This window comes from Artibeus jamaicensis, unplaced genomic scaffold, assembly GCF_021234435.1.
Source record: "Artibeus jamaicensis isolate MK-2021 breed Jamaican fruit bat unplaced genomic scaffold, CSHL_Jam_final scaffold_916, whole genome shotgun sequence".
Lineage (NCBI taxonomy): Eukaryota > Metazoa > Chordata > Mammalia > Chiroptera > Phyllostomidae > Artibeus > Artibeus jamaicensis.
Window position 1 is genome coordinate 3,955,899 of NW_026522059.1, and position 24,176 is coordinate 3,980,074.

A 24,176-nucleotide genomic window follows, 5' to 3' on the forward strand; every position below is an offset into this window, starting at 1 on the left:
CCGACCCAGGCGGAGAGCTCTCGGCAGAGGCCATCACAGGCGCTGAGGCTGGAGCTGAGTGGACACTCTCTGTGGGAACAGTGTTCTGGGCAGAGGGACCGTCACCTGCCGAAGTCGGAACGTGGGCAGGTTCTTGTATACTTGTGGGTCAGAAAGGTGGTGTGGCTGAAGCAGTGGGGACAAGGGGGGCCACGGGGGGGGAGGGAGGGCGGAGGGGGGGTCACGTGGAGCCATGTGGGGTCAGGTGGGCTACTGAAGGGCACTGCTGTTCAATGCCCAATGAGATGGCGAGTTCCTGGATGTGCCTGTGGCACCAAGGAACCCAGTGCCACCACTCACTGAGATGGGCGGCACATGGCAGCAAGGGCTCCTGGGGCAGGGGCCCCGGCATCTGCCTGGGGCCCGGCAGGGCAGAGGCCTCTTGGACCTTCCCCAGGAGGGGAACGGGGGGCAGAGGGGCCTGGAGACACACTCGTGGAGTCGCGCGTGTAAAAGGCACGGGGTGAGAGCACCCGGACAGGAAGTGCAGGGGCAGGCTCGGGGTCTGGACCACGGGCTGGCGTGGTGCTGCTCCCGTCCTTCACCACAGGCCGTCATCTGGGCGAATGAGCCGCCACTCCTTGGGGCTCCAGCTCCTGCAAGCACGTGGTGCAGCCAAGGTGCCCAGTAAGACCCCGAAAGGAGGGCGGAGTGAATTCTGTGGCCGTGTCTTCGATGACAGGGTGGCAGTGAAGGAGGGATGGCCCCATTAGCTCCCACACAAACCGCTTTTCTCGGCCTCCCACTCAGTCAGCACAAAAGACAAGTGACTTACTCCCGGCCCTGCTGCCGTCATTGAGTCTGGGAAGTCTCCTCTCTGATGCAACAACTACCTCATCAGACAACAGCCGGCACACGCTGGCACAGTCTGCGGGGACCAGACCCTGCGGGGTCTGCGCAGGTGGCTGTCCAGAGCTGCTGCCGACCCGGGCCTGGCCTCCCTGAGTCACACAGGAGCCGACGGGCACCGGGCTGACTGGAGGGGCACCAGCTCATCCCAGAAAGTTCTCATTTCGTGTTTAACCTTCGGCTCTGAAGAGACCCTCAGAACCCGGCTCCTCTCCTTCTGTTCTCCCCAGAGTTGCAGGGGGCGCCGGGGGCAGCCCGAGCTGCTGGGGACCCACTTCGACTGCGCCTGCCCGGTGCCGGGTGCGGGGCAGACGGACCCACGCCCGAGGATTGAGCACGGACGCCAGACACACTGCTCACGAGCAAACTGGGAGCCGCATGCTGCTGGGTCCTCCGCATAAACCTTTCTCACCTTTAGGACAAACTCGCCTTCAGGTGTTGTCCCTCTTTTGGAAATTTAGGTTAAAAAAAACACAACACTTTTCTACCACTTAAGGAGAAACTCACTTTTTACATCACTTCTTGAGAAAGATGTCTTAGTTGGGATTTACAGGGTCCAGACTCCATCTGCTCTGTTAACCTCTGTTCGGCAGGTGTTTTCGGAACACCCACGACGTGCCGGGCACTGGGACGCGGCGGTGAGCAAACAAGACCCGGCCTTGGTGATAAATGTGTTTAGTGTGCAAGTCAGACACCCACACGCCGGGCGATGGAGCCCGAGGTTCTGAGAGGCCGGGGTCCTGAACCAGCTCCGGGACGGGGACACCTCCCAGAAGAAGGTCTAAGCTGGCAGCTAAGAGACAAGCCACGCAAAAAGGACAACGACCACGTGCAATCTGGAAGTGATAAGAAAGCAGGACTCCAAGACGGGGCTCGTCCCTGAGTCCCCGCGGCCAGACCGCTGGGGTCAGGAGAGAGGCCCAGCCACTCTGCACACCGCATGCCTTTCACTGTGACCTAACTACCCACCATGGCAGTTTTCCAAAAAGCCACGTAAATCAAGGGGGACAGAAGCAAACGCCAGAGAACCTTCTGGGACGGGTGTGCAAGTGCCCCCTTGGTAGCCTGGGTGGGTACACACACACACACACACACACACACTGAACCATGCACGTCAGAGCAGGGCGACTTCCTGCTTGTCGCGGCCCCTGAGGGACCATGTTTACTCTCCTTACACGGCCATACTCTCACATTCCAGCAGCATACTCATCTTACTGGAATCTGTTTGGAAGACAGTGCAGAACTGAGAGGTAGGAGCCAGCCAGGCTCTGGGGCCAAACGAACACTCTCAGAATCTAGGCTCCCGAGTCTATTGTGTGTAAGCTTAGGCGAGGTTAATTCGATTTCCTGTAAAATAGTTTTCGAAACAAATCTTCTATAAGCTTGTGGTGAGGTTTAAGTAAGATACGGTGTTATACTTCTGGGCTCTCGTTCAAGGACAGCTGTTACCAATATTATTAAAGCAGAGGTTCTTTCGATCAATGTTCTCCCGAGCACTCCCTTGGACGTTACACCACCCACTTGTGCTCAGTGTGAGTGAGGACTTGACCTTCACTGACACAAGTCTGAACAAAATCACAACAGTAAGGAAGAGCGCCCTTCTGTTTGCACGGGTTCAAGTAGTTTTCAGGGAGGGAAGCACTATTCTGTCCTTTCGCTGTATTAATTAAGTGTCAGGTTCTCAGAAGGTGCTCGGGGGGCTTGCTCCGGGGCCACAGTAAAACCCACAGCGGGGTCCGAAGCGAGACCTGTCTCTGGACTGGAGCTCCAGTCTTTCTACTGCAGCTGTTAATTTCGACAACGAATCAACTTCCCAGAAACACGAACATTTAGAACTAAGATTTCTTATGAAGAAACACCAGGGACCAGATGCATTTTTGTAACTTATTTTTCTGGCAAAAGACTCTAAAAAATGTATCAACTACATACATCATCACAAGACATCTCAAGCGATCTTAACGAGAATTCTTTGCACAAAACATCAAAACTATATATTGGAACATGACAGAACATAGCCGTCACAGCCTGGGGTGGCCGGGAAAGTTGTGACAGTCCCCAAGTGAGAAGGAGGCTGAGAAGGTGGACGAGAACTGATTCCCAAAGAACAAAACATGTACCTACACATTTAGAAAAACACAAAAAGATTTTCTGCACCGTGAACAAAATAAAGTGTGGGCTCAGTATCTACTTACTTGCACTCCTCTCTGTGTACACCCGAGTCCGACGGCGCCACGGCCAGGGTGTGCCATGTCCAGCACTGGAGTCCCTGCCTCCCCCCCCCGTCTGAAATGGCCCACTGGCACGGAGGAGCAGTCCACGGCCCATTCCGTGAGACCGTGCGTTAACGCGACTTGTTTGTGGGATCTCGAACGTGTTTTTTGCAGCCAATACTGCCATCTGCTATACTGAGGAGTCTTTGGAGGGAGATGTCTGATAGACACGTTTGCCGGTTGGATTGCAAAGCCCCTCTGCAGCACCCTTTAAGGAAATTTAGCTGAGACAAGCAGTGTTTGTGCGTGTGAAATGTCACATATGTGAACAGTGCAAGGACCCTCTCTGAGTGTGCAAGGGATTGTCAACAAACCTGGGAAACGGTGCAAGCCCAGCAAATGATTCTCGGTATTTCTGGAAAATCTGGTTGCACAGTAACTTGACCGAACTACATATCAAATAATCCAGCCTCGTTCTTCAGATACGTAGAATTTAAAAAATGTCAAGTACACTATGCGCAGCAACTATATTTAAATTCAAATTTAACCTCGAGACATTTGGGTGGGAATTCCCGTGCTGTTCTAAAACTACTGATGTGAAGTAGCATTGCACCTGGCCATCTTCATCCACTAAATGGTATTTGCTGAGTAGTCTCCATGTTCCGGGCCCCGTGCTGGGCGTGGGTGGCCGAGACGGTGACGAACTGTAAAGAGGCAGACGTGGGCCTTCACTGTGAATTACTTCACTACGAAGTCGCAGTTAGGAAGTTACCAGGAGACTCTATACACCACTTACAGCACGTTCAAAAGAGCATCTGTTGTCCCAACACACAGGTGACAGACAACGGAACTGTGGACCTGAAGCCCGCCTCGGGCCGGCGGTGACTTCGGACGTCCCACTTGATCTTCCGCGCTCCGTCGGTCCCTGGGTTCGGTGACAGCCCGATCAGCAAACCCACGTGGTGCTTCGGTGCCGCTCTCCTGTACTGCGGGCTCTCGGTTTCACTATGTCCAGTCCTGTCCCCATTCCTGCCCTTCTACAAACTCGGGGGTGAACCTGGTCTCCCTCGGGAGCTTCTCGGATGACAAAGCATTGATTCCATAGGCAGACAGTGCCGGGCTCTCCTTTAGCTGGACAGCAGCCCTGTGAGGGGCCCCCACTCCTCTGCCCAGGGGAAGTCACGGGCCCCAGGGGCACTGTCAGTGGAGCCGGTCTCGGGGGACCCCGCCCTCCTCCCGGACCAGGGCTGGAGACGTGGCCTTGCTGGCTTTGGCCAGGCTGATATGCGTACGTCCTCATCTGTATCTAAACCGTCTCCTCCCTTTCCCGGACCTTGCCAGAAACTGCCTATTGTTTTCCCACTGACACAATGGAACACTCTCTATACAGGAAGTCCGGGCGCCCACAGCATAAATACTGGGTCCAAGGCCGCACGCACATGCGAGGCTGTCGGCGTGCACCTGTCCACCACTCTCCAACAGTACCGCTGTCCTCCGGGACGAAAGACGCAGCAGGAAGGAGAGCTTCTGTCTCGCGGGCAGCATTTCAGCCCCTCAGGTCGTGCGTCCCGTAAGGGAGGTCGGACCAGACTCAGAGAAACGCCAGCAGCTGACGCGCTTATGGACCATCCTCGGGCCGCGCCCACACGCTCGCACCTGCCCACCCTTTAGGAGTCAGACACAACCCAGGTTCAACGAGGCCTTCAGGAGCTCACTTGCTCTCTTGCAAATGGGCAATCTAAATGGCACGTGTAATTTCATTCCCATTGTTTATTTGTTGGGATTCTCCTGACTGGAGTCTTTCTCAGAAAAGCCCGCCGAGTCTCTGGCCGTGGTGGCGAAGGTCACGGTCACCGCGTTCCCAGAGGGAGAGAGGCAGGCGGTGCTGCGAGTGCTCGGCCTGCTGGCTCCCGGGCTGGCTCTGGCACTTGCTCCCCGTGGACCTCAGGAAGCGCAGCCACCCTGGGCCCCAACTTCCTCATCTAGAAAACGGGACAGTAACAGGAGCCTGTCCATACGGCTGTAAGATGCTTAGAACACCCCGTGGCACCCAGGACACGGGACCCCAGGAGTTCACTGAGCTTCTGCTGCATGGTTTACACCGGCTGCCTCACGGAATCGCAATCTTACAGTCAAATAGCACTGCCCTCGCGTTTCAGATGAGACTAAAGGAACCCGAGAGGTTAAATGACTGGGCCCAAACCTGCAGCTGAGGCCCTGACGGAGCTCGAGTTCCCGTCCAGGTGTGCGTGGTTTTACAGCCCAGTCTTTTCATTAAATCATGCCACCGACCTTCCGAGCTGGGTACTACACAACCATCCTATCATTTTCTCACTAAATATGCCAAGTTCAAGGGTTCGATCCCCTTCCTCTGTCTCTAAAACCGGTGAATTAAAAATTCTTCTAAAAATCAACAGGAAAACACTCTAAGAATGTAGGCGACCTGGGGAAAACCAGCAGGGAAATTCGCAGAGATCCTTCTTTAACAGACGTCACAATTCCAGAGTGGAGGTCCGCCACGGGGCTTTGATGGCCGACATGCCCACGTTTCAGCAGCCCTGGCACGTGGGCAGCACTTCCATGATGGAGCTCCTTCCCGCCATGTCGCCCCTGGTGAGAACCGCTGGCTGTAAGCACAGCCCCCTGGGCCCGCTGAGCAGAGGCAGTGCCACGTCGGAAGGTGCAGCATGTCCTGGTGGACTTGGTTCTCACACACGACCATTCCTCTGCGCTCCTCAGGGATGGGTCCCCTGTGTGCACTGACGTATTAGCACCGGCACGGCTGTGCCCGGCCACGGGGTGCCACACACCTGCGGAGGCCGTGTGTGAAGGGGCCACGCGGTGAACGCAGGGTGCTGGGATCTCCCCCTTCACGAGGATACAGCTTTTAGACTCGATGCTTTGAAGCACATGCTTTCAAAAGGACGGGGAGCTACAAGCGGGCTGGTGTGAGGCCCAGCTTATCGGTTCTGTGAGTCCTCCGGTCAGGCTCACACGCTTGGAGCACCAGTGTCCTCACTCACACGACAGACTGACAGTCCTGGGAACAAATCACCAGGCGTGGCAGCACCTAATATAGTAGCTGACACTTGGGAAGCACCCAATAGGTATTCCATTTCTTCTAAGTTTGTCAACTTAATGAATCTTAAAAAATGCCTTTTTTTATCTTTATGAGTTTCTGTGTGAGGCCTTTCCTGATGAAGCTCTAATATCTCTCGGCCTGTTTTCAGTGTGGCCGAGGGATCAGGTTTAGTGGGAAGCTCTGTCACTCGGGGAGCCCCATGGAGCTCCTCCGAGTCCCCGGATCGCACCTTCGCTTGGCCGCCTCCGCAGCGGCTGACGCACCGACCAGGCCATCGCTGGCAGCACCGCGTCGGCCAAGCTTCGACCTCCACGGACCGCAACCTGGACTTGGCCCACCAGCTCCACCACTTCCTGCCGGTGACCTCCCATTACTGTCTCCACTGATTTCAGCTGAAATCTATCATACCTGCCTTACGGCAATATTCATAAAATCATGGGCTTAGTTGCTGATTACTGTTTCCCAATAGCTTCGAAATCTAATCATGAAAACAGCGAGACACCTGCCCTCGTACCCTCTGACATCAGCCGCGACACCCAGGGACACGGGCGCCCTCGGAGGAACACCGGGCGAAGGAAAAGGACACAGAAACGGACTGGACGTGCGGCGGGGGCCACTCAGCGCACTTCTCAGCACCTGCTTTCTGAGAGTAAAATGGTCCTCCCCGCCTCCTACGGGTGGAATCGGGGGGTGGGGGGGTGGGGGGGTGGGTGTGTGTGTGTGTGTGTGTGCGCACGCGCAGGTGTGGATTCCCACCCCACCCCTGCTCGTCCGATGCAGCTGACGCGCGGCAGCAGATGGCCGAGCCATGCAGATGCGTGTTAACAGTGATGCTTACACGTTACACTCCAGCCTGGGCCCCTCCCTTCCTTCCTCCCTTCCTCCCTTCCTCCCTTCCTCCCTTCCTCCCTTCCTCCCTTCCTTCCTTCCTCCCTTCCTTCCTTCCTTCCTTCCTTCCTTTCTCCCTCCTTCCCTCCCTCCCTCCTGTTTTGGCTGCAGCTTCTCTCTGTCGCTGCCGCCCTCCTTCCTTTTTATTTTTTTACCGCAGGACCCTGACCGAGCATTAGAGTACCTATCTGTGGGCTTATACTGTGCTCGGGGCGGTGCCTCTGCTTTCGGCCCTGTACACACGGCACCGTGGGGGCAGCGTGTGTTGGCTGAGAGCTTGTCCACTGCCTCATCGGCCTCCTTCACAGCAGCTGGGCCGAAAGGAGCTGGACCAAGCCGGTTACAAGGCCTGGTTAAAGACTCTTCACTCCGGCCAATCCTCCTCCCCTCTTTGAACGTCTGAAAGTGCTGACCCGGGTACAATTCAGCAGAATCTTCCAAATGGTAGTTTCACTGCCATTTAAATGGCCACAACTTAAGTTAAACAGCAGGTCGTTTCCAAAGTGAGAATCCCCAACTCCTTCCTGACCCCGACAGGCCAGCTCTCGAAAAGACAGTGCTGGGTGTATCGGGAGAAAGCGGCCGGCAGACACGGCAGCAAAGCAGAGGACAGGGCTGGGCAACGGGGGTCTCTGTCTCGCTGCTTTCCGTGGCATCGGTGCCGAGGACGCACCCCGAGTGCCCACCCCCGCAGCTCCGACAGCTTCCGCCATGCTGCTTATCGGGATAAAGGGGTACTGCCCTGCCCCAAAAACAAGTGGAGGGCTTTGAATTCCAAAAACATCTTCTCCGCTAGATCCTGGTGTGCAGAGTCAGGTGGAGGCCCCGGTCTAGCTCCCGGCAGCTGTGCCTTCTGGAGAAAGTGGCTGAATGCCCCAGCCCTCAACGGCCGCACTTGAGAGACTGAGCGTGCCGGTCCGCCATGGAAACACGAGACAGCACACAGACACAGGCGGCTGAGCGCTAGACCTCACAGATCCTCCAGAGCTGGCAGCTACTACTTCTCATTTCTTATCTCCAGTCACTGTTAAGTGTTTTCATGAAAATCACAGTGATTTTGGAGGACAAAATGAAATATGTTCTTGAAGCCCAGTCAAACCACACAGTGCCATGGGGAACTAGCGTGTCAGTGTTAAAGCCATCCAGACACTAGTATTCCCACCACACACCCAGCTACCTCCGTACACTCAGAGAGTTATTAGCACTTGTTCGAATCTCTCTTGTTCCACTTCTTTATGTCATTAAAGGAACCAAACATTTCTTTGGAGAGCTTACACCTACTCAGAAACATAGACCAGACTATTGTGATTTTTGTAAATAAAACCTGCGTGTAAGGTGTGCGCACAGTGGCCTGAAAAACGAATTGAGTGGGGTGACTGCTTTCACACGGCCACGCTCACCAGCGTGCCTCCCACAGCCACCACTTGTGCGTGGCGGAAGCCCCTGAAACCCACCCTCTGCAGCAAATCTCCAGAACTCGACGAAGTATCATGTAAGCTACAGTCACCACGCTGCAAACTGTCGTTACTAGGACTGTCAACAAGGCAGCAAGTGAACATGAATCCCTTAGTTTAGAATGAAATGAATCTGTTTCCAAAAGGTTTCCTAGAGCAAAAACCATGGCTGCTGTGAAGGCTCAAGTCCCGCCCAAGGAGGGGCAGGTCCCTGAGGTCGGGGGTCGTTGACCACCTGCTCTTTCTTATTCACGAGAGCTAGTCAGGGGCTGCACAGCCATAGGAAGTCATTGGTAACTATTCTGAGCCCACGGATACTGGAACTATCCCAATACTGCAAAGAATCGGGCATATTTCTGTGCACGGTGGCCGCGGACAGCTTGTTACTCATTAAACGTGTGAAGTCAGATAAACAACGCTTTGTTCTACACAACAGTATCAGTGCTGCAAGGATCGGGACAGCAATCAATGGGGAAATGTAGCTGAACTCCACCGAATTCTCCAGCACTCTGTGGGGCTCTCATTTGTGCTCTCATTTCAATGCAAGATATGTGAAAGCTGGCAGGCGGGGGAGGGGGGGGCGGTGTGTGGATTCCTAACCTGTAAAGCCCCCTGAGAGAGACTGTTGTGTCTGCAGCAAAACCCCCACGAAGCGACTGCCCTCACAAAGCGGAGCAGTCAGCCCTGCAAGGAGCCCCGCCCACAGCGTGCACCAAGCCCGGGGCCAGCCAGCCACCTGCTGTCCTGCTCTACCTGCCCTCAATGGACCGCGGCAGCTCACCTTCCAACCCCAGGATGACAAGTACAGGCACCAACCAGCTGCCTGGAAAGAAGCCCCCACCAGGCATCGCCACCCAGCCTCCTGGGGGACCCTTCCCCGCACAGTCCTTCAGGTGGACTGGTGCCTGCTTCTGCGGACCGTGCCCCAGAGAGAGGGCTGTTCAGTCCCTCTGGAGCTGCAGCGGGAGGGCAGGGCCCCGGATTCTGGGAGCAGAGCCCCTCCTGTAAGTCGCCTGAGTCCTCCTGCGGAACAGGCCTCATCCACCTGCTGCTCAGGGACTGTGGGCTCCCCCGCCTCCTTCAGCCTCCAGATCGCCTCTATGGCACCAACTCAGAAAGGGCTGACTGGGGACAGACAACTTGCCCGAAGTCACAGGCTCAGAGAGTGTTAAAGGTGGGATTGGAGCCCAGCTCTGTCAGACACGTGACCACTACAGCATGTCTGATGACCCCTGTGCACCGGGGAAGCCGTCCCTGAGCCGGCAGCTGTGATGGCGTGTGGGTAACAGGTATCCTGTGGCGTCGACAGGCCCCATGTCACACACCCAACATCCCAAGGGACACTTTCAAACACGAGTAGGAGGGGGCACCCCCAAGTCACTTTCTGCAGTGGGGGAGCTGACCAGCTGGCCCCTGTGGGCCCCATGCACAGACTCCGCCCGTGTGGGGTACTGGCGACACAGCCCGGGGCTCTACCTCTGGGCTCCCGAGAGAAATCTGCTATTTAAAGTTTTCTAGTGACCACGTGGTGGGGGGGACAAGGAACAGGTGGAATTCATCTAAGACACGGACTTTACATTCTCTGGGACTCGGTGTGTTTCCCACTTGCAGCACAGCCCGACTGGGACTGGCCACCAAGGCCACGTGCTGGTGGCCGCTACAGTGGACAGAGCAGCCTGCACTCTGCTGTGACCAAGAACACTCCACAACAGCTCTGTCATCTAAGAGGAGACCACGTCAGGAATTCTGCAGCAAGAGTGAACCAAACCAACTACGACAGGGAACCTGCTTCCAAGCAGGGAACTGAGAGAACTGCTAACAGGTGAAACTTAGGGGACAGAACCCGAGTGTGAGAATGAGGAACGTCACCCTGCAGGACAGCGATGCCGCACGGCACTACGCATCTATTACTGAGCGAGGACCACGTCTGTTTGCTCTCTGAGAGGGGTGGCAGTGAATGCCATTGGCCGAAAGGATCTCGTGTAAAACGAGGAAAACCAAGCTCTTCGCTCCACTCATCTTGGCAGCATCGACACCAGCAGGGGGGAAAAATCAAATAAAGGCACCAAGCCAAAAGGAAAGCTGAGCGGGGGACAAGAGAGAATGCTCTGGGCCAGCGTGGATCTGAACCGCTGCCTGGTGTGTGGGTTCGCGTGAGAGACGTAGGCTCTCAAGCGTGCGCGCCAGGGCCCGCCTGCTCCAAGGGACGGGAGACTTCCTGTGACGCCCTTGGAATGTACCAAGCACTGAGTAAATGCTCAGTCACCGGAGGTAACGGTGACTGGGATTTTTCTCCACTTTGACCCTGGAAATGATTCGAACGGTTGCTCTCCTGAGTTACACTAGAAATTTCTAATTCTGAAACATACGGCGGTGCACTTAAACCAATATTACCATGTGGGCATCTTACGGACTGAACTGTGTCCCTGCCCCGAGATCCTACATTATAGCCCTAACCCCCAGCACCTGAAACTTGACCACATCTGGGAACAGGCCTTCAAAGACATGATGAAGTCAAAACAGGGCCTCGCCTGGGGCCTGGTCCAAACTGTCTGGTGTACTCATAAGAAATTTTTTTATATTCTCACCTGAGCACATTTTCAATGCTTTGAGCGAGAGCGAGAGACAGAGAGAGAAATATCGATCAGTTGCCTTCTCGTACGTGCCCTGACTGGGGATTGAACCTGCGACCTTTCAGTCTGTGGGGCGACAGTCCCAACAACAGAGCGGCACCCGCCAGGGGCCGGAGGGGAGGTCTGGGTGCACGGAGGGACAGCAGAGGTGCGTGCTCAGAGGGAGGTCACAGAGAGAGGCCTTGCAAGAAACCACCTGCCAAACCTTGGTCTTGGACTTCCAGCCTCTAAACTGAGAAAACGAAGTCCTGTTGCCTGAGCCTGCGGCACTGCGGTGTGGCAACCCCAGCAAAGCAGCCCGGTGCGCAAACCACTCCCCCTCCCCGTGGCGACGGAGGGCTCCATCTGGTCTGCAGCCCAGTGCCTGCTGGCCGAGGACGGCCGCCACCATCAGACAGGCGGCCGGGCCCGGGTCCTCCGCCCCAGTGCCTCAGGGCCCTCGGCAAGTTACCCAGTGCCTATGAGTCACAGTTTTCCTTTAAAAGGACTGACATCTATTTTGTAGCTCATGAGGATTAAATAAATACTCAGAACACCTAACAGTGCTTTCCACACCAGCCCGGCAGACCTTCAGGGAAGACGGGCGAGGCGCTGAGAAGCTCACTGCGAACCAGGCAGGCTGGCTGTCGTGGCCCTTGAGGGCCGTCCCCCCCGACGTGCAAAGGACTCATCCTGTGGACTGCGCCAGCCTCTAAATGGCCTCTGCTGCCCCCAGTCTCCCCACCTGTCGACCCAGCCTCCAGACCGCCCCTGACTGACGTCTCTAAATCCAAGTCCGAATGCCCCGCTCCCCTCACATGGTCTTCGCAGGCCCCCTTGTGCCACCCTGGTGGCAAGCCTCGGTCGCCAAGGTGGGGATGTGAGGTCGGTCCCTGCCTCTCCCAGCCATCCCAGCCTCTGCTCTGCACAGCAGGGTGACGGGGTGATGAAGTGACGCAGACAAACGCACTCCTGTTCCCGCCTCTGGGCCTGGCTCCCCCTGCCCGTGAAGTGCGCCGCCCTGTCTGCCCCCTGCTGACGCCTGCTCCTTCTTCAGGGCTCAGTGAGATCCCCCGTCTTCCCAGCCCCACTCAGCACTGCTTTCTTCCGGAAACACTGAATTTCCCGCAGACCTCTCCCAAGGTCACCACACCACTCTGCCAAGGACACAGACTCCGTCTCAATGACCTCCCTGCTCCAGGCACTGAACTCAGAGCCTGACGGACGCACAGCGGAGGTTCAGTGAATGCCGGCCACATGCACAGCCACAGGAGTGAGCACTGGTGATCAAGGACATTCACGGGTCCTCAAGGCTTAGAGCGGAATGGCCATGTCGGGTTTCCAGTCTGGGCCCACATTCTGGGTTTGCCCTTCACTTCTCTGAGCCTCGGTTTCACCCTCTGACAGATGGAGATGCATCAACTCTGTGTGCGATTTTTTTTTGGCCAAGTCCCTTATCTTCCGGTCTGCACCCCTTTCCTTGATCGATGCCGCCCTACACTCTTCGTGAAGCGCTGGACGCTTCGGGGAGGTCCTGTGAGCGAGGCCCCATCTGCAGGTTGCCGGAGCTGCGCCACGTGGATCGGGCCAGCAGCGCTGAGACGCGAGCGCAGCGCAGGACGCTGTGCTAACACAGACGCCGGATGGCCTTTGAAGGGTTCCTGGCTGTTACAGGTAATACAAGGAAACACTTTGGCAGGAGCACACACAAAACGCACTGGGAAACCCCTGTCCACCTCAGGATCGAGTGGACAAATCAAAGCGCCTGTCTGTTCAGACCCTGCCTGGTACCCGTCTGAGTTCAAAGGCGAGATACTGCTTCGTCAGAATGAGCGCACAGTCCACAGTGTTAACGCTTCGTAAAGCCAGGATTCTGTTTTGTGTCTGTCCGTCCTTATTCCCCACTGAGAATTTTAAACATGAGGCAAGAGGATTCTAGGCATTTAGGGAAACGTCCTGAATGGAACGGACACTGATTGCAGACGTCCCTGGGCAGCAACGTGTGTCACCAGGGAGGTAATGATACAGCGGTTTTGCCTTCGATAACATTTATTTCTGAATAAAAACTTCTGTAGAGAAGGAATGCAAACTTGTTAGAAAACAGGCACGTCTGCTACGAAACAGAAACGGTCTCACTCTGAAACAAAACATTTGGCGCTTCCTTCCCCAGGCACAGACCATGCGGGGTGTGCACGCACTTCCCAGGGGAGTCGGGGCCTTAGGACGTGAGTGACCGGGCTCTGCAGACACGTTCCCCCTGGCAACACACGGGCCGCTAAGGCCTCCGAGGGAACGGAACTTCAATGTGTGTTACCCAGGCCTCACTGCTCAGACCCTACGGGGACTCGGGGGAGGAACACATGCTGGCGGGTGGGACAGGACGTGTTTCTCCCATCAAAGCAAACACAAAGCAAAGCAGGCCCCTCGGAGTGGCCTCCCAGGCCAGTCACCAGCATCCCGGCCCCCGAGGGTGCAGAGGTGGAAGGAAGGGCACACAGGTGGCTCTCGGGGCCAGTCACGCAGGCGGGCTCTTACCTCTGGGCGGGGGTGCTGTAGCTATTGTCATAGGAATCGTAACTCTGGTCATCGTAAGTGGCACCATAGCCGTCATCGTAGTCCTACAACAGAACAGGACAAGCACAGACACGTTCAGGGGAGCATCTGGAAAGAACAAGGCATTCTGCTCTCAGTGAGTCCTTATTAATTCAGCTAGCGTTGAACAACGCCTCTAAGTACAGTGAAGAAAAACACAGCAGAGACATCAGTGAAAAATGACTGGGTAAGACTCTCCAAAAGCAAGGGAAAACTGGCAAAAACAGTCAGAAACCACATTTTCACAAATCTGGAGATTAACCACAGGTTTGCAGAGACCTAGAGAGCATTATTATTATTTGTAAATGGCCCAACCTTGGTCTGGTGATGTTTTCACTTGACCTAGCCCCGCCCTCACTGCTGGTGCTGCAGACACCTTGAACTCCAGCAGCCACAATCACCAGGGGAACCAGTTGGCTGGGGCCCACTGCAGGGGGCAGAGCCACACCAAACCTGTATCGCACGGAGATGTCTCTATCAGATATGACTGCAAGCTCATCCCATGAAAAACCCCTGTTCCCTGGGCGCATTTGAAGATAGCAATCAGAGGCCATTATGTAAAATTTCTGCTGCCCGAGGTGGAGAGAAAGTAGAGCAAACAACAGGCTAACAAGAAATAGCGGGGAAATGAGGTGCCCACCTGGGCTTCGAAAAGCTCTGACAGTCAGGAATCTGAAGGACCGTGTGCAAGCACAGTGTCGGGGGCTTGCCCAGGAGACCTGACGAGGCCCCGCGCTCTCTCCCTGCACTGCCCTTGAGGCTCCGAATGAGAAAGACAAAGCTAAGGCGGAGTTCATTGTAAGCTGTCTGGCTGAGCAAGGAAGACATGCTCCCACCAGCACTCACATGCTCTTGGCAAAGACGAGGGACTTAGTTTCCAGGCACTGAGCAGAATCTGTGTCCAGTCATTAGCTGACCACTAAGGCAACACAGTGACAACCCACAACAAATACAGACTTCATGACACTTGTTTGAAAAGGTCATTAGACCAAAATAAAAACAAAAAAGAAATCCTGTGGGTGCAGGAGAATTTGATGTCCAGTTGACACATTAAACTCAGTGTCCAGTTTTAAACAAACAAAAAGATGGGACGTGCAAAGAAAACAAAGTACAGTCCATACACAAGGAAACACATAAACAATGGTCCCTGAGGAAGCTGAGACGTTGGACTTACAAGGCAAGACTTTAAATCGGTTGTTTGAAATGCAGGGTCTGGCAGAAGTAATGCTTGCTTGAGTGTGGTTGGTAGAGTGATAATACAGATGTACTAATTTATAGTTTTAATTTGAACACTTCACCTAAAATGTCCAATGGCGTGCTTGAGTGTGATATTATGTTACAGAATTACATGCCTGTGAGTTTGTAGTAGAAGATTCTGGAATAAACACTGAGGCCTTATTTGTGCTGGACCCCGTGCATTCAAGGAACTAAAGGGAAACCTGTCTCTAAAGAGCTAAAAAGAAGCATGAGAACCACGCCTTACCAAAAAGAAAATATTGATGTAGAGGGTATAATTTTTGAAAATTCAAAGAAATTCTAGATCGAAAAGCATAGCAGCAGACACTACTCACCACAGAGGTTCGAGAGCAGACATGACTACACAGAGGAACGAACTAGTGAACCTGAAGACAAATCAACTGAGACTGTCCAGCCCAAGGGAGGGGGGAGAAATGAAGAGAATACACAGGGTCTCGGAGACCTGCAGGCCACCATCAGACAGGGACATACGTGTAAGGAGCTACTCGCGAGGTAAGGAGAGACAGGAGTAGAAAGATTATTTGAAGAAATAATGGCTTAAAACATCCCAAATTTGTTTTAAAAAAACTTTATTGTACACGTCCAAGAAGCTCCACCAATCCAAGTAAGATGAACTCAAACAGGCCCTCACCTGGACACATTACCTTCAAAATACTGAAAAGAAGGAGAGAGGAAAGTCAGCAAGACAGAGGCCACTTGTCATGTGCAAGAAGATCCGAAGCCACCTCCTCAGGAGACACTCTGAGGCCAGAAAACAGTGAGACTGTAACTGCCATACACCAAAGTAAAAAGACCGTCAACTAAGAAACATTTCTCCAGCAAAACTATCCTTCAACAAATGGAACAACTAAGATATTCCCAGCCAAGCAAAAACCGAGGGAACACAGAAATAGAAGACACGTTGTACAAGAAATACAAAGAGGGTTCGTCAGGTGGGTGGCAGGTCACTAGACAGCAACTTGAGCCTGCACTGAAAAAAACACTGGTACCTGGAAAACAGGAGAAATGTACTTTTGTTGTAATTTTTTCTTCTATTTTATTTGAAAGACAACGGCATAAAGAAATAATTATAAACCTACATTGATAAGCACCCAGTGCCTAAGGCTGTCATTTGTTTGGAGAGTAACAGCACACGGGGGGGGGTGAGAACGGACCTGAATACAGAGAAGCAGAATTCTTGTGTTCTGTTGACATTAGATTGGTACAAATCTGAAAAAGACTAATATAAGCTAGTGTGTACCTTGCAGTCAGCAGGACTAAGGAAATAAAATATATTTTAAAAGCTAGAAAAAGAAATGACAATAGAATTAAAGTGATGCAGTAAAAATATCTACTTAACAGAAAAAGAGGTAGTAAGGTATAAAAAAGACATAAGACCTAGAGAAAATGTAGCAAAGTGGCAGAAGTCAATCCTATCTTATCAGTAATTATACTAAATATAAATGGATTAAAAACACAATTCGAAGGCAGAAATTGGCATCGCGTTAAGAAACGTGTTCCTAGCACATGCTGTGGACAACAGCCCCACGCCAGACTCGAAGGTCAAACCGCAGGGACAGAAAGCAGGTGGAAGGAAATATGCCACGGAAATGCGGCCCGGGAGAGAAATGCCGCAGCCCCACTAGGACCGGACAGAACCTGCTCGAGGGCAGAAATAGGTACCAGAGACAGGAGGACAGTTATTTACCGTGATACAAGGGTCAATCTAGCAAGAAGGCGAAATAATTATAGAGATGTATGCGTGCATAGTCACCATAAACATTTACAGCTCGGCTGGCATGGAACAGATAAAGAGAACTGAAGGGAGAAAGGCGATGCACCAACAATAGTTGGGAATCTCGCTGTCATGCTTTCAATGACAAAGGAATAAAAAAAATCAGAAAAGAAAGAGAAGACCTGAACAGTAATGTTGTCCAAGATTCCAACTCAGATACATGCACAGAACATGCTCCCCAACCAGAGTAAGAATATAGAATCTTTCCAACTGCACTTGGAACGTTCTCAATGACACAGGGGAAATTCCCCAGAACACACCATATATCTTCCCAATTCAAAATTTACTGCAAAGCTAAGTGGTCAAAACAGATCCACAAAACAGACTTGAGAGAATAGAAATAAACTCTTACATTTGTGTAAGTATCTGGAAGGGATGAAAAAATCATACACATTCCTATGAACATAATTCAGCAAAATGCCTAACATGTACTAAGGCAATCCAATGGTAGGTGGAATCATCATTTTAGTAACTGTTGTGCAGTAAACGGATATGCGCATAAAAGAATGAGGTTGCACTGCTACCTCACATCATACACAGAAATGCACCACATGTACGGGTATACCGCTAACACCGTTAAACGCTGAGAAGAAAACACGGGTGCAAATCTTTGTGATGCTGGAACAGTCATTTCTTAGATGTGCCAGAAGAAGCACAAACTGCCTAAGAAAAGATTAAATGAACTTCATCTAAATTTAAAACTTATGCATCACAGCACGCCAGCAAGAAAGCTAAAAGGCAATCTATACATTAAGAGAAAATACTTGCAAATTGCATATCTGATAATGGCCTAGTGTTCACAGCACATAAAAAACTCTCACAACTCAACAGTTTAAAGACACCCAACAGCAGCAAAGACTTTGCGGCTCTACCATGGACAGGCTTCCAGCTGAGAGCACTCCGCAGGTGTGGTAACAAGTGCACTCTGGTTATTTTACAAGTATTATAGAAGTCGAAAAAGTCCGAAGAAATAACTACTCTGTAAGATCAGATTCACGCAAGGGCATTTACATCTGTGCAAGGGTGAAACTTGTCCTACAACTGACTTCCACGTATCTGGGGACAGTGAACTACTTCATGACTTTGGATTTATTGGTATCTAATTAATATTTAACTGAGCCTAGAACTAACATTGAACCATCTCAGGACATAAGTATTACCAATGCTAATGAATTTAATCATTACCACCGGACCTCCTGAAGCAGAGAAACGTGGCCACGGGGAAGGAGGAGGGATGTGGAGTTGCACGGGGTCTGTAACTGAGTATCGACAATTTCAGGTGGGTGCATTCAGGTGGGTTCATTCACCTGGAATCTGACTCTTTACCTGTAAAATATGTACCTTGATGGGATGAGAAATCACCACATTTTGTCGTATAAAATGCACACTTTTTTGCCCACATTTTTGAGGGAACAATAAGGATGCACATTATACGCAGGTAGTACTAACTCTATCTACCTCCTATGATGTGTAAATTCTGTACACTTGTTACCAGCACATAAAATTTCTTGTACCATAATATGTTGAAAAATAAATGCTAAAACTCCTTTATAATACAAAAAACAAGTATCCAAATATACATTCAAAAATTGAATTAAAACACAAGATTTTTTTTCCTGGAAGTTTGGGCCCCAAACATGCATGCACCTTACACATGGGAGCACGCTCTACACAGCAAAACACGGTCTATACACCTGTACATCTGTCCCAGCCAAACGCCTGTTGTATGAACTCTGTAAAGGCAGCTTATATTGTTGACCTTGGAGAATCACCCACACAGGCCCTCTGCTAGATTTTAAAAATGACACAGCTCAGAGTGAAGAAGCCACCACATCAGCGAGTACGAGCCCAGTGACTGGCCTTTACAGGGATTACCTTATTTTCTTTCGAAAAGCATCTACTAAACATCAGACCTCAATTTCATTGAATTAGGAAAACACAAATATGTAAACAGGAAGTTATATGGTAATGTTTCCAAAAACAAGTACTAACATGAAGGAATGGTACTACCTTTGCAGCATAAGGCTTATATAATTTGTACATAATCACCCAAACTTGTGAATGCTTTTCCATGAAAGAGACACCAAGCGTTTGTTGAAGAGCTCAGTACTCTGGACACAAGACAGAGCAAAACACACAACAAAGATGCGTCCATGGGGCAGAGGAGGGACGAGAGCCGAGAAGATGGGGCGCACGTGCGGGCCCCCGTGTCCGGCACCGTGACTACGGTGGTTACTGATGTGGCTGTGATCTGTCAATGACCAACGCAAGGTCACCAAAAGCTGGCAGACAAATCACGAATAAAACACAGCCAAAAAACCCTGAAATGATTTTAGTTATAAAATAAGTAGTGCAATGCAGATGTCACTAATAACTTTGGCAAATTAACAAACTGAAAAAAGCACCTGTTCCTAATGAAAGAAGTAATCATTAAATTAAAAAAAAAAAACATGCTTCACCGAGCACCTGGGCTGTGCATGGCCCCTGCGGGACTCGGGGGACGGAAAGGAAGTGTCCCAGCCCAGGGGGACGCCGAGAAGGGGAAGTGGGAGGAATGACAGGTGGCTGCGGCAGCAGAGTGGACGCACCCGCTGCCGTGGCAAAGGGGAGCGTCGGGGGGGGCACAGAAGTGACCGAGGGGATGGGGAAGGAGAAGGAAACGTCCCAGTAGCCTCGATGACAGGTCTTAGCCTCGTGAGCAGAGAACAGCAGAGTGCTGGGAGAATTCATCAGAAATAGAGACTAGGCAGCACGAACAGCAGGTGCAGAGCAGTGCAGTGCAGACACACGAGACCCTGCTCACGCAGGGACGGACGGCTCTAGTGGGGGCACCACAGGGTGCAAACGGGGCGGGGGGGGTGAAGAGACTGAGAAACCCGGGGCCCGACCTGGAACGACCAAGGGGAGCGGTGTGGGTTTGGACTCCGAGTGGCACGGCCCCTTTGAGCTGCAGTAACAGTGTCTGGGGACAGCAAGGGTGACCCTGGAGGGCCAGGTGTGCCACATGGTCACTGCACTGGGCAGTTTCGGCAAAATGCGGAGCTCATGCCTTCGTCATCGATGGGCTAGTAGCTTGAAAAGAATATGCTCCCACCAAGCGAAGAATCCTGTTTCTATGCTCATTTAGAGGCTCAAAATTAGAAATGACTGTAACTTTTTCTTTTTTTTATTTATTTTCGGAGAGAGGGGAAGGGAAGGAGAAAGAGAGGGAGAGAAACATCAATGTGTGGTTGCCTCTTGTGAGTCCCCTGCTGGGAACTGGCCTGCAACCCAGGCATATGCCCTGACTGGGAATCGAACCGTGATTGCATGGTTCGCAGGCCCGCGCTCAATCCACTGAGCTACACCAGCCAGGGCCCGGAACATCCTTAAATAACCCAAAAGTCAAGTACTGGACTATTTTAACCCTCAGTGACGCCATTCATCTCTTATTCAGTTACTCTGTCAGATGCTACACTCAGAACAACTTATCTGAATTTTCAAATTGGGTAGGTCGCTGGATTATTGACTTCCATACTTTCACATGAAAGGTTTTAAAAGAGTAAATGCAAGATTTCTTTCATGATGACTTCACAGCTGATCTGACCGGGGCAGGTAGGCCCCTCCCATGTTGAGTGTTATTCGTTCAATGGGCAACACTTGAAAAACCCAGGGAAGGACACAAACAATTGTGACGGGGGAGGAAGAAGAAAAGCTGAGCGTGACGGCAATTAAATGTGTCAGTTTTTCAGAAGAAACTCTTGTTTATCATCTGTTGTAATTTTGCAAGGCAGCAGACTCGGTCGGTGGCTGAGGACCATGGCAGGGGTGAGGGTGACCAGTCAGGGACCAGGCAGGTGGTGAGGACAAAGCGCTGAGGTGGCAGGAGCCCCGGCCCCAGGCAGCTGAGCAGTGGGGGTACAAGCCTCAGCGGCCCCCTGCTCCCCAGTGCTCCGCTCTCCCCGTGTTCCCAGCCATGGGTCCCTTATTTTTCTTATTTATGTCACTGGACATTACGAACGTCCTCTTTAGACGGCTCTGTGGCTGGAGCAGAAATTCTAAACAGTACTGAAGGCGGGATTTGTGACACTGGATGTCACTGAGTGGAATCCTCGGCCCAGGTGGAAGCTCCGCCCCAGCGAGCCAGGGCCTGGGTGCAAAGCTCCATCCCTGTCCAACGTGCTGGCGTGGTGACTGGTTTCCTTTACTCTTGAAACCTTTGGGGAGTTTCTCCCATTTCCAGGAAGACGCCCCCCTTTGTGACCTGGCCCGGCCTGCATGTCAGCCTCCTTTTCTGCCACGAGTGCCATGTCCCACTTGCCTGGTCACACAGTCTGGGCAGCACCTCCACGTGACACGCAGGAACCTCGCACCAGGTGGCTGGACACCGCCTCCAGGGCAGAAGCTCACCCGCCCGCTCACCTGCGTTCCTTCGGCTGCTTTGCCTCCCCGGCCTGCACACTCACACGGCCATTCCTCCAAGTGAGGGTCCGGGCAGCACGCCCTGTCGGTTCTGCACACCCACCGAGCTTCCTCTGGCAGGAGCTCCAGAGCGCCCCGTGTTGCCACAAGGCTCTGCGAGGACATCCGGTCCCCGGCAAGGGTACGGCCTGGCAGAGGCACACCCCCTGGCACGGCACAAGATACCTTCCACCTACAGTCCACGCCTCCTGCTCCACCAGCAGCAGCCATCCCACCTGGCCAGCACGTCTCTCCCATCTATTTCCCAAGTCTCCGTCACAGCCGCGCCTGGCTCTCCATTCCCCATGGACTCTGTGACGGCCCCTCGGAAGTTCTCGGCTGGACTCGTGTGACCTTCCAACTCCACCCGGCCGCTGGATCCCGCTCCAGCCTTCCCGCAGAACTTCCACCCCAGTGCGGTGTGAGCCTGCTGCCTCCCCACTTGCAGGTCTGTCTCCACTCCCCCCGCCCCCGGTTCCCGCAGGGAAGAACTCCTTCCTTAAGGATGCCCCAGAGTCCTGCCCTTCGCAGCCCGCCCAGAGACGGTGCCTCGCACGCGTCAGCACGTGTTAAGGGCCCTGAAGCAGCCTCTCTATCTCCACCGTGCTGTTCCCTCTGATGTCACCTTTTAGGTCCTTCACCAGAATCTTCACCTGCTGCCTGGTGCTTCTATGATCACTGGTGACTGAAGAACGCAGTGCCTGCCGTAATTTCCTGGCCTGCTTCCCCTCCCCCTGGCCCGCCCGTCCGGGAAGGGTCAGGACCAGGCCTTGTCCCCTGCGCCCATGACGCCTGGCACATACAGGAGGCATGCAGTTGTGTGAGGAATGAATGAATGAATGAATGAATGAATGAATGAAGGCAGGAAGAAAAGAACTAGTTAAAAAACGAGTAGCAGGAAACAGAGCAAGAGCTGCTTTGAGATGATGCAAATCAAGGAGCTATTGTAGAATAAAGTGCAGTACTTATTAAAATGTTGTACGTTTGATGAGTCCTCCCCTGAATTCTCCAGCCACACACTGCCCATCATTCTCAGGTTCTCTGCCCTCAACAAGCAATGCCCCTTTAAAATTCGATATTCTGGACAAGAAATAAAGGTAGATTAATACACACTCTTGCCTCATTCCAAAAAGCTTGCTCATTCCTCCAGCTACACCTCTGAGTTTTTGTCTCCAACACAGAAGACACCTACATGGGGTGTAGCTGGCAGGGCAGCCGGTAGACAGAGGACTCGGCAGGGGGCGTGTGAGCAGACACGGGCAGAGGCTCCCGTCCGCCGCGCCGGACCCGCACACGCCGGCAGATACACAGCCGAACAGCGAGGAACGCCTGCTTTGGGGAGAAGAGGTGTTCCGGGAAAGGAAACAGCGTGACACTGAATTCTATTTCTGCCGCAAGTAAAATCAAGCACAACACTGAAGCTGGGAAAACCCATTTTAACCAGACAGAAGAATTTAGAGAAGACAGACATTTTAAAAGGAACATTTCAGGTTTCTGTCCTTTTAAAAGACACAATTACCCCACATGAGACCTCATGCTAAATAGGGTGCTGCCTGGTCATGTCAGAATGTAAAAAGTTTTCATTTATAACACAGTGTTAAAAGCTTGTTTAACTATAGCTTTCTAATGGCTGTTTTCAGTTTATAAAATAGATTAGCTAAACACAGGCTTTCAGAAATGGATTTTTGCTGGGGTCTGAGGATCATCACTGACCATGAACCCATCACACAACCAAGTTATTTTATAATTAAAGACAAAAAAATCACAATATTACCAACAATTCTAAATAGCATGTTTCCCACAATCATAAATAAAACACTGCTAATTCAACGATCACGTCACATCCCCAGCTGTGTATGTGGTTGTGAGAAATGTGTATCACGTGGCTTCTAGACTCACGCTGCTTCCTCATGTCGGTCTCCGGAGCCCGAGGCCCGTGTTCAAATTCTGACGCTGCCTCGTACAGCTCTCGGCTTTGGGGACATCGCCTGACCTCTGTTTTAAATGTGCCAAATGGGAATCAGCATCCACGGCCCAGCTCCTCTTCCCAATGGTCGTGGGAGGATTAAGCAAAAACCATGGTGGCTGCCCGGGGCAGTTCTTGCCCATGAAAGGCGGTTTCATTTCATCAAAGACCCAGCCCCTTCAGCAGTCTCATGGCACTAGGCCACAGGATCCTCGGTGCTGCCCAGGCCTTTGTCTCCTGTAGAATGTGACAAACTCTTAAAACGGTTTAAACTGTGACGTCTGCATTTCCACAGCCGACAAACGCCAGTATTAACTACTGTGGTTTTTAGATATAGACACGGCTGGCCAAGACCAGCTGCAGGTCTGCCCACATCCAAACCCAGTTTTTAAAAACACCTCTACGCCAATTATCCACGGAATGCCTTCTCCTCTCTCAGTTCCTCTCTGAGAGAGAATCAGATTTGTTTGGATTTGACAAGGCTGTTCAAAAACACAATACAGGAAAATAAAATAACAAAGAAGTGAACCCAGAAATCCCACAAATGAGAGAAGGAAAATCAGTAAGTTGAAAGTTAAAGATGATTTACCCAGAAACCCCAAAAGGATGGGGAGAAGGGGGTACATAAGCCCGCCTGATGTACAGGATGGGTAAGAAGGCACAGCCCACCATTGGCTAACTGAAATACAGTGGGAAAGGAGACACCGGACCAAGGAGCGCTCGCACCCTACCTGCGCTGTATCCGCACAGAGTCAGAACTCTGAGAATGACCACTAGACTATCGGGGGGGGGGGGGTCACTGCAAGGGGTGTCGGCTGCCCTCCCTGCAGGATGCTGACTGGCTAACAGGGGAGGACTGAGTTCTACGCATGCTGATCAAATGCTCGAGGAAAATGACCAACCAAGACCGCGGGTTCTTGCAGGAAACCCGTTCTGACCGAGGGCGATGTCAGTGGCTCGCCGGCTGCGCTCCCCGCCACGGGCTCCTCCCCCTGCAGCCCTGGCATGCTGGT

At 52.4% G+C, this 24,176-nt stretch overlaps 1 protein-coding gene across 5 annotated transcripts in view; it reads right to left on the reverse strand.

Moving 5' to 3' along the window:
• Positions 1 to 24,176, reverse strand: part of KHDRBS3 (KH RNA binding domain containing, signal transduction associated 3) — a 116,317-nt gene that overhangs the window by 13,309 nt on the left and 78,832 nt on the right. For all 5 annotated transcript variants that reach the window (XR_008390744.1, XM_037166757.2, XM_037166756.2 and 2 more), the window contains exon 7: positions 13,670 to 13,752. Coding sequence is in view for 4 of the 5 variants with exons in the window: in XM_037166757.2 (XP_037022652.2) it covers positions 13,670 to 13,752 (83 nt within the window). In the remaining variant the exon portion in view is untranslated. The remainder of the gene's footprint in view (positions 1 to 13,669; positions 13,753 to 24,176) is intronic.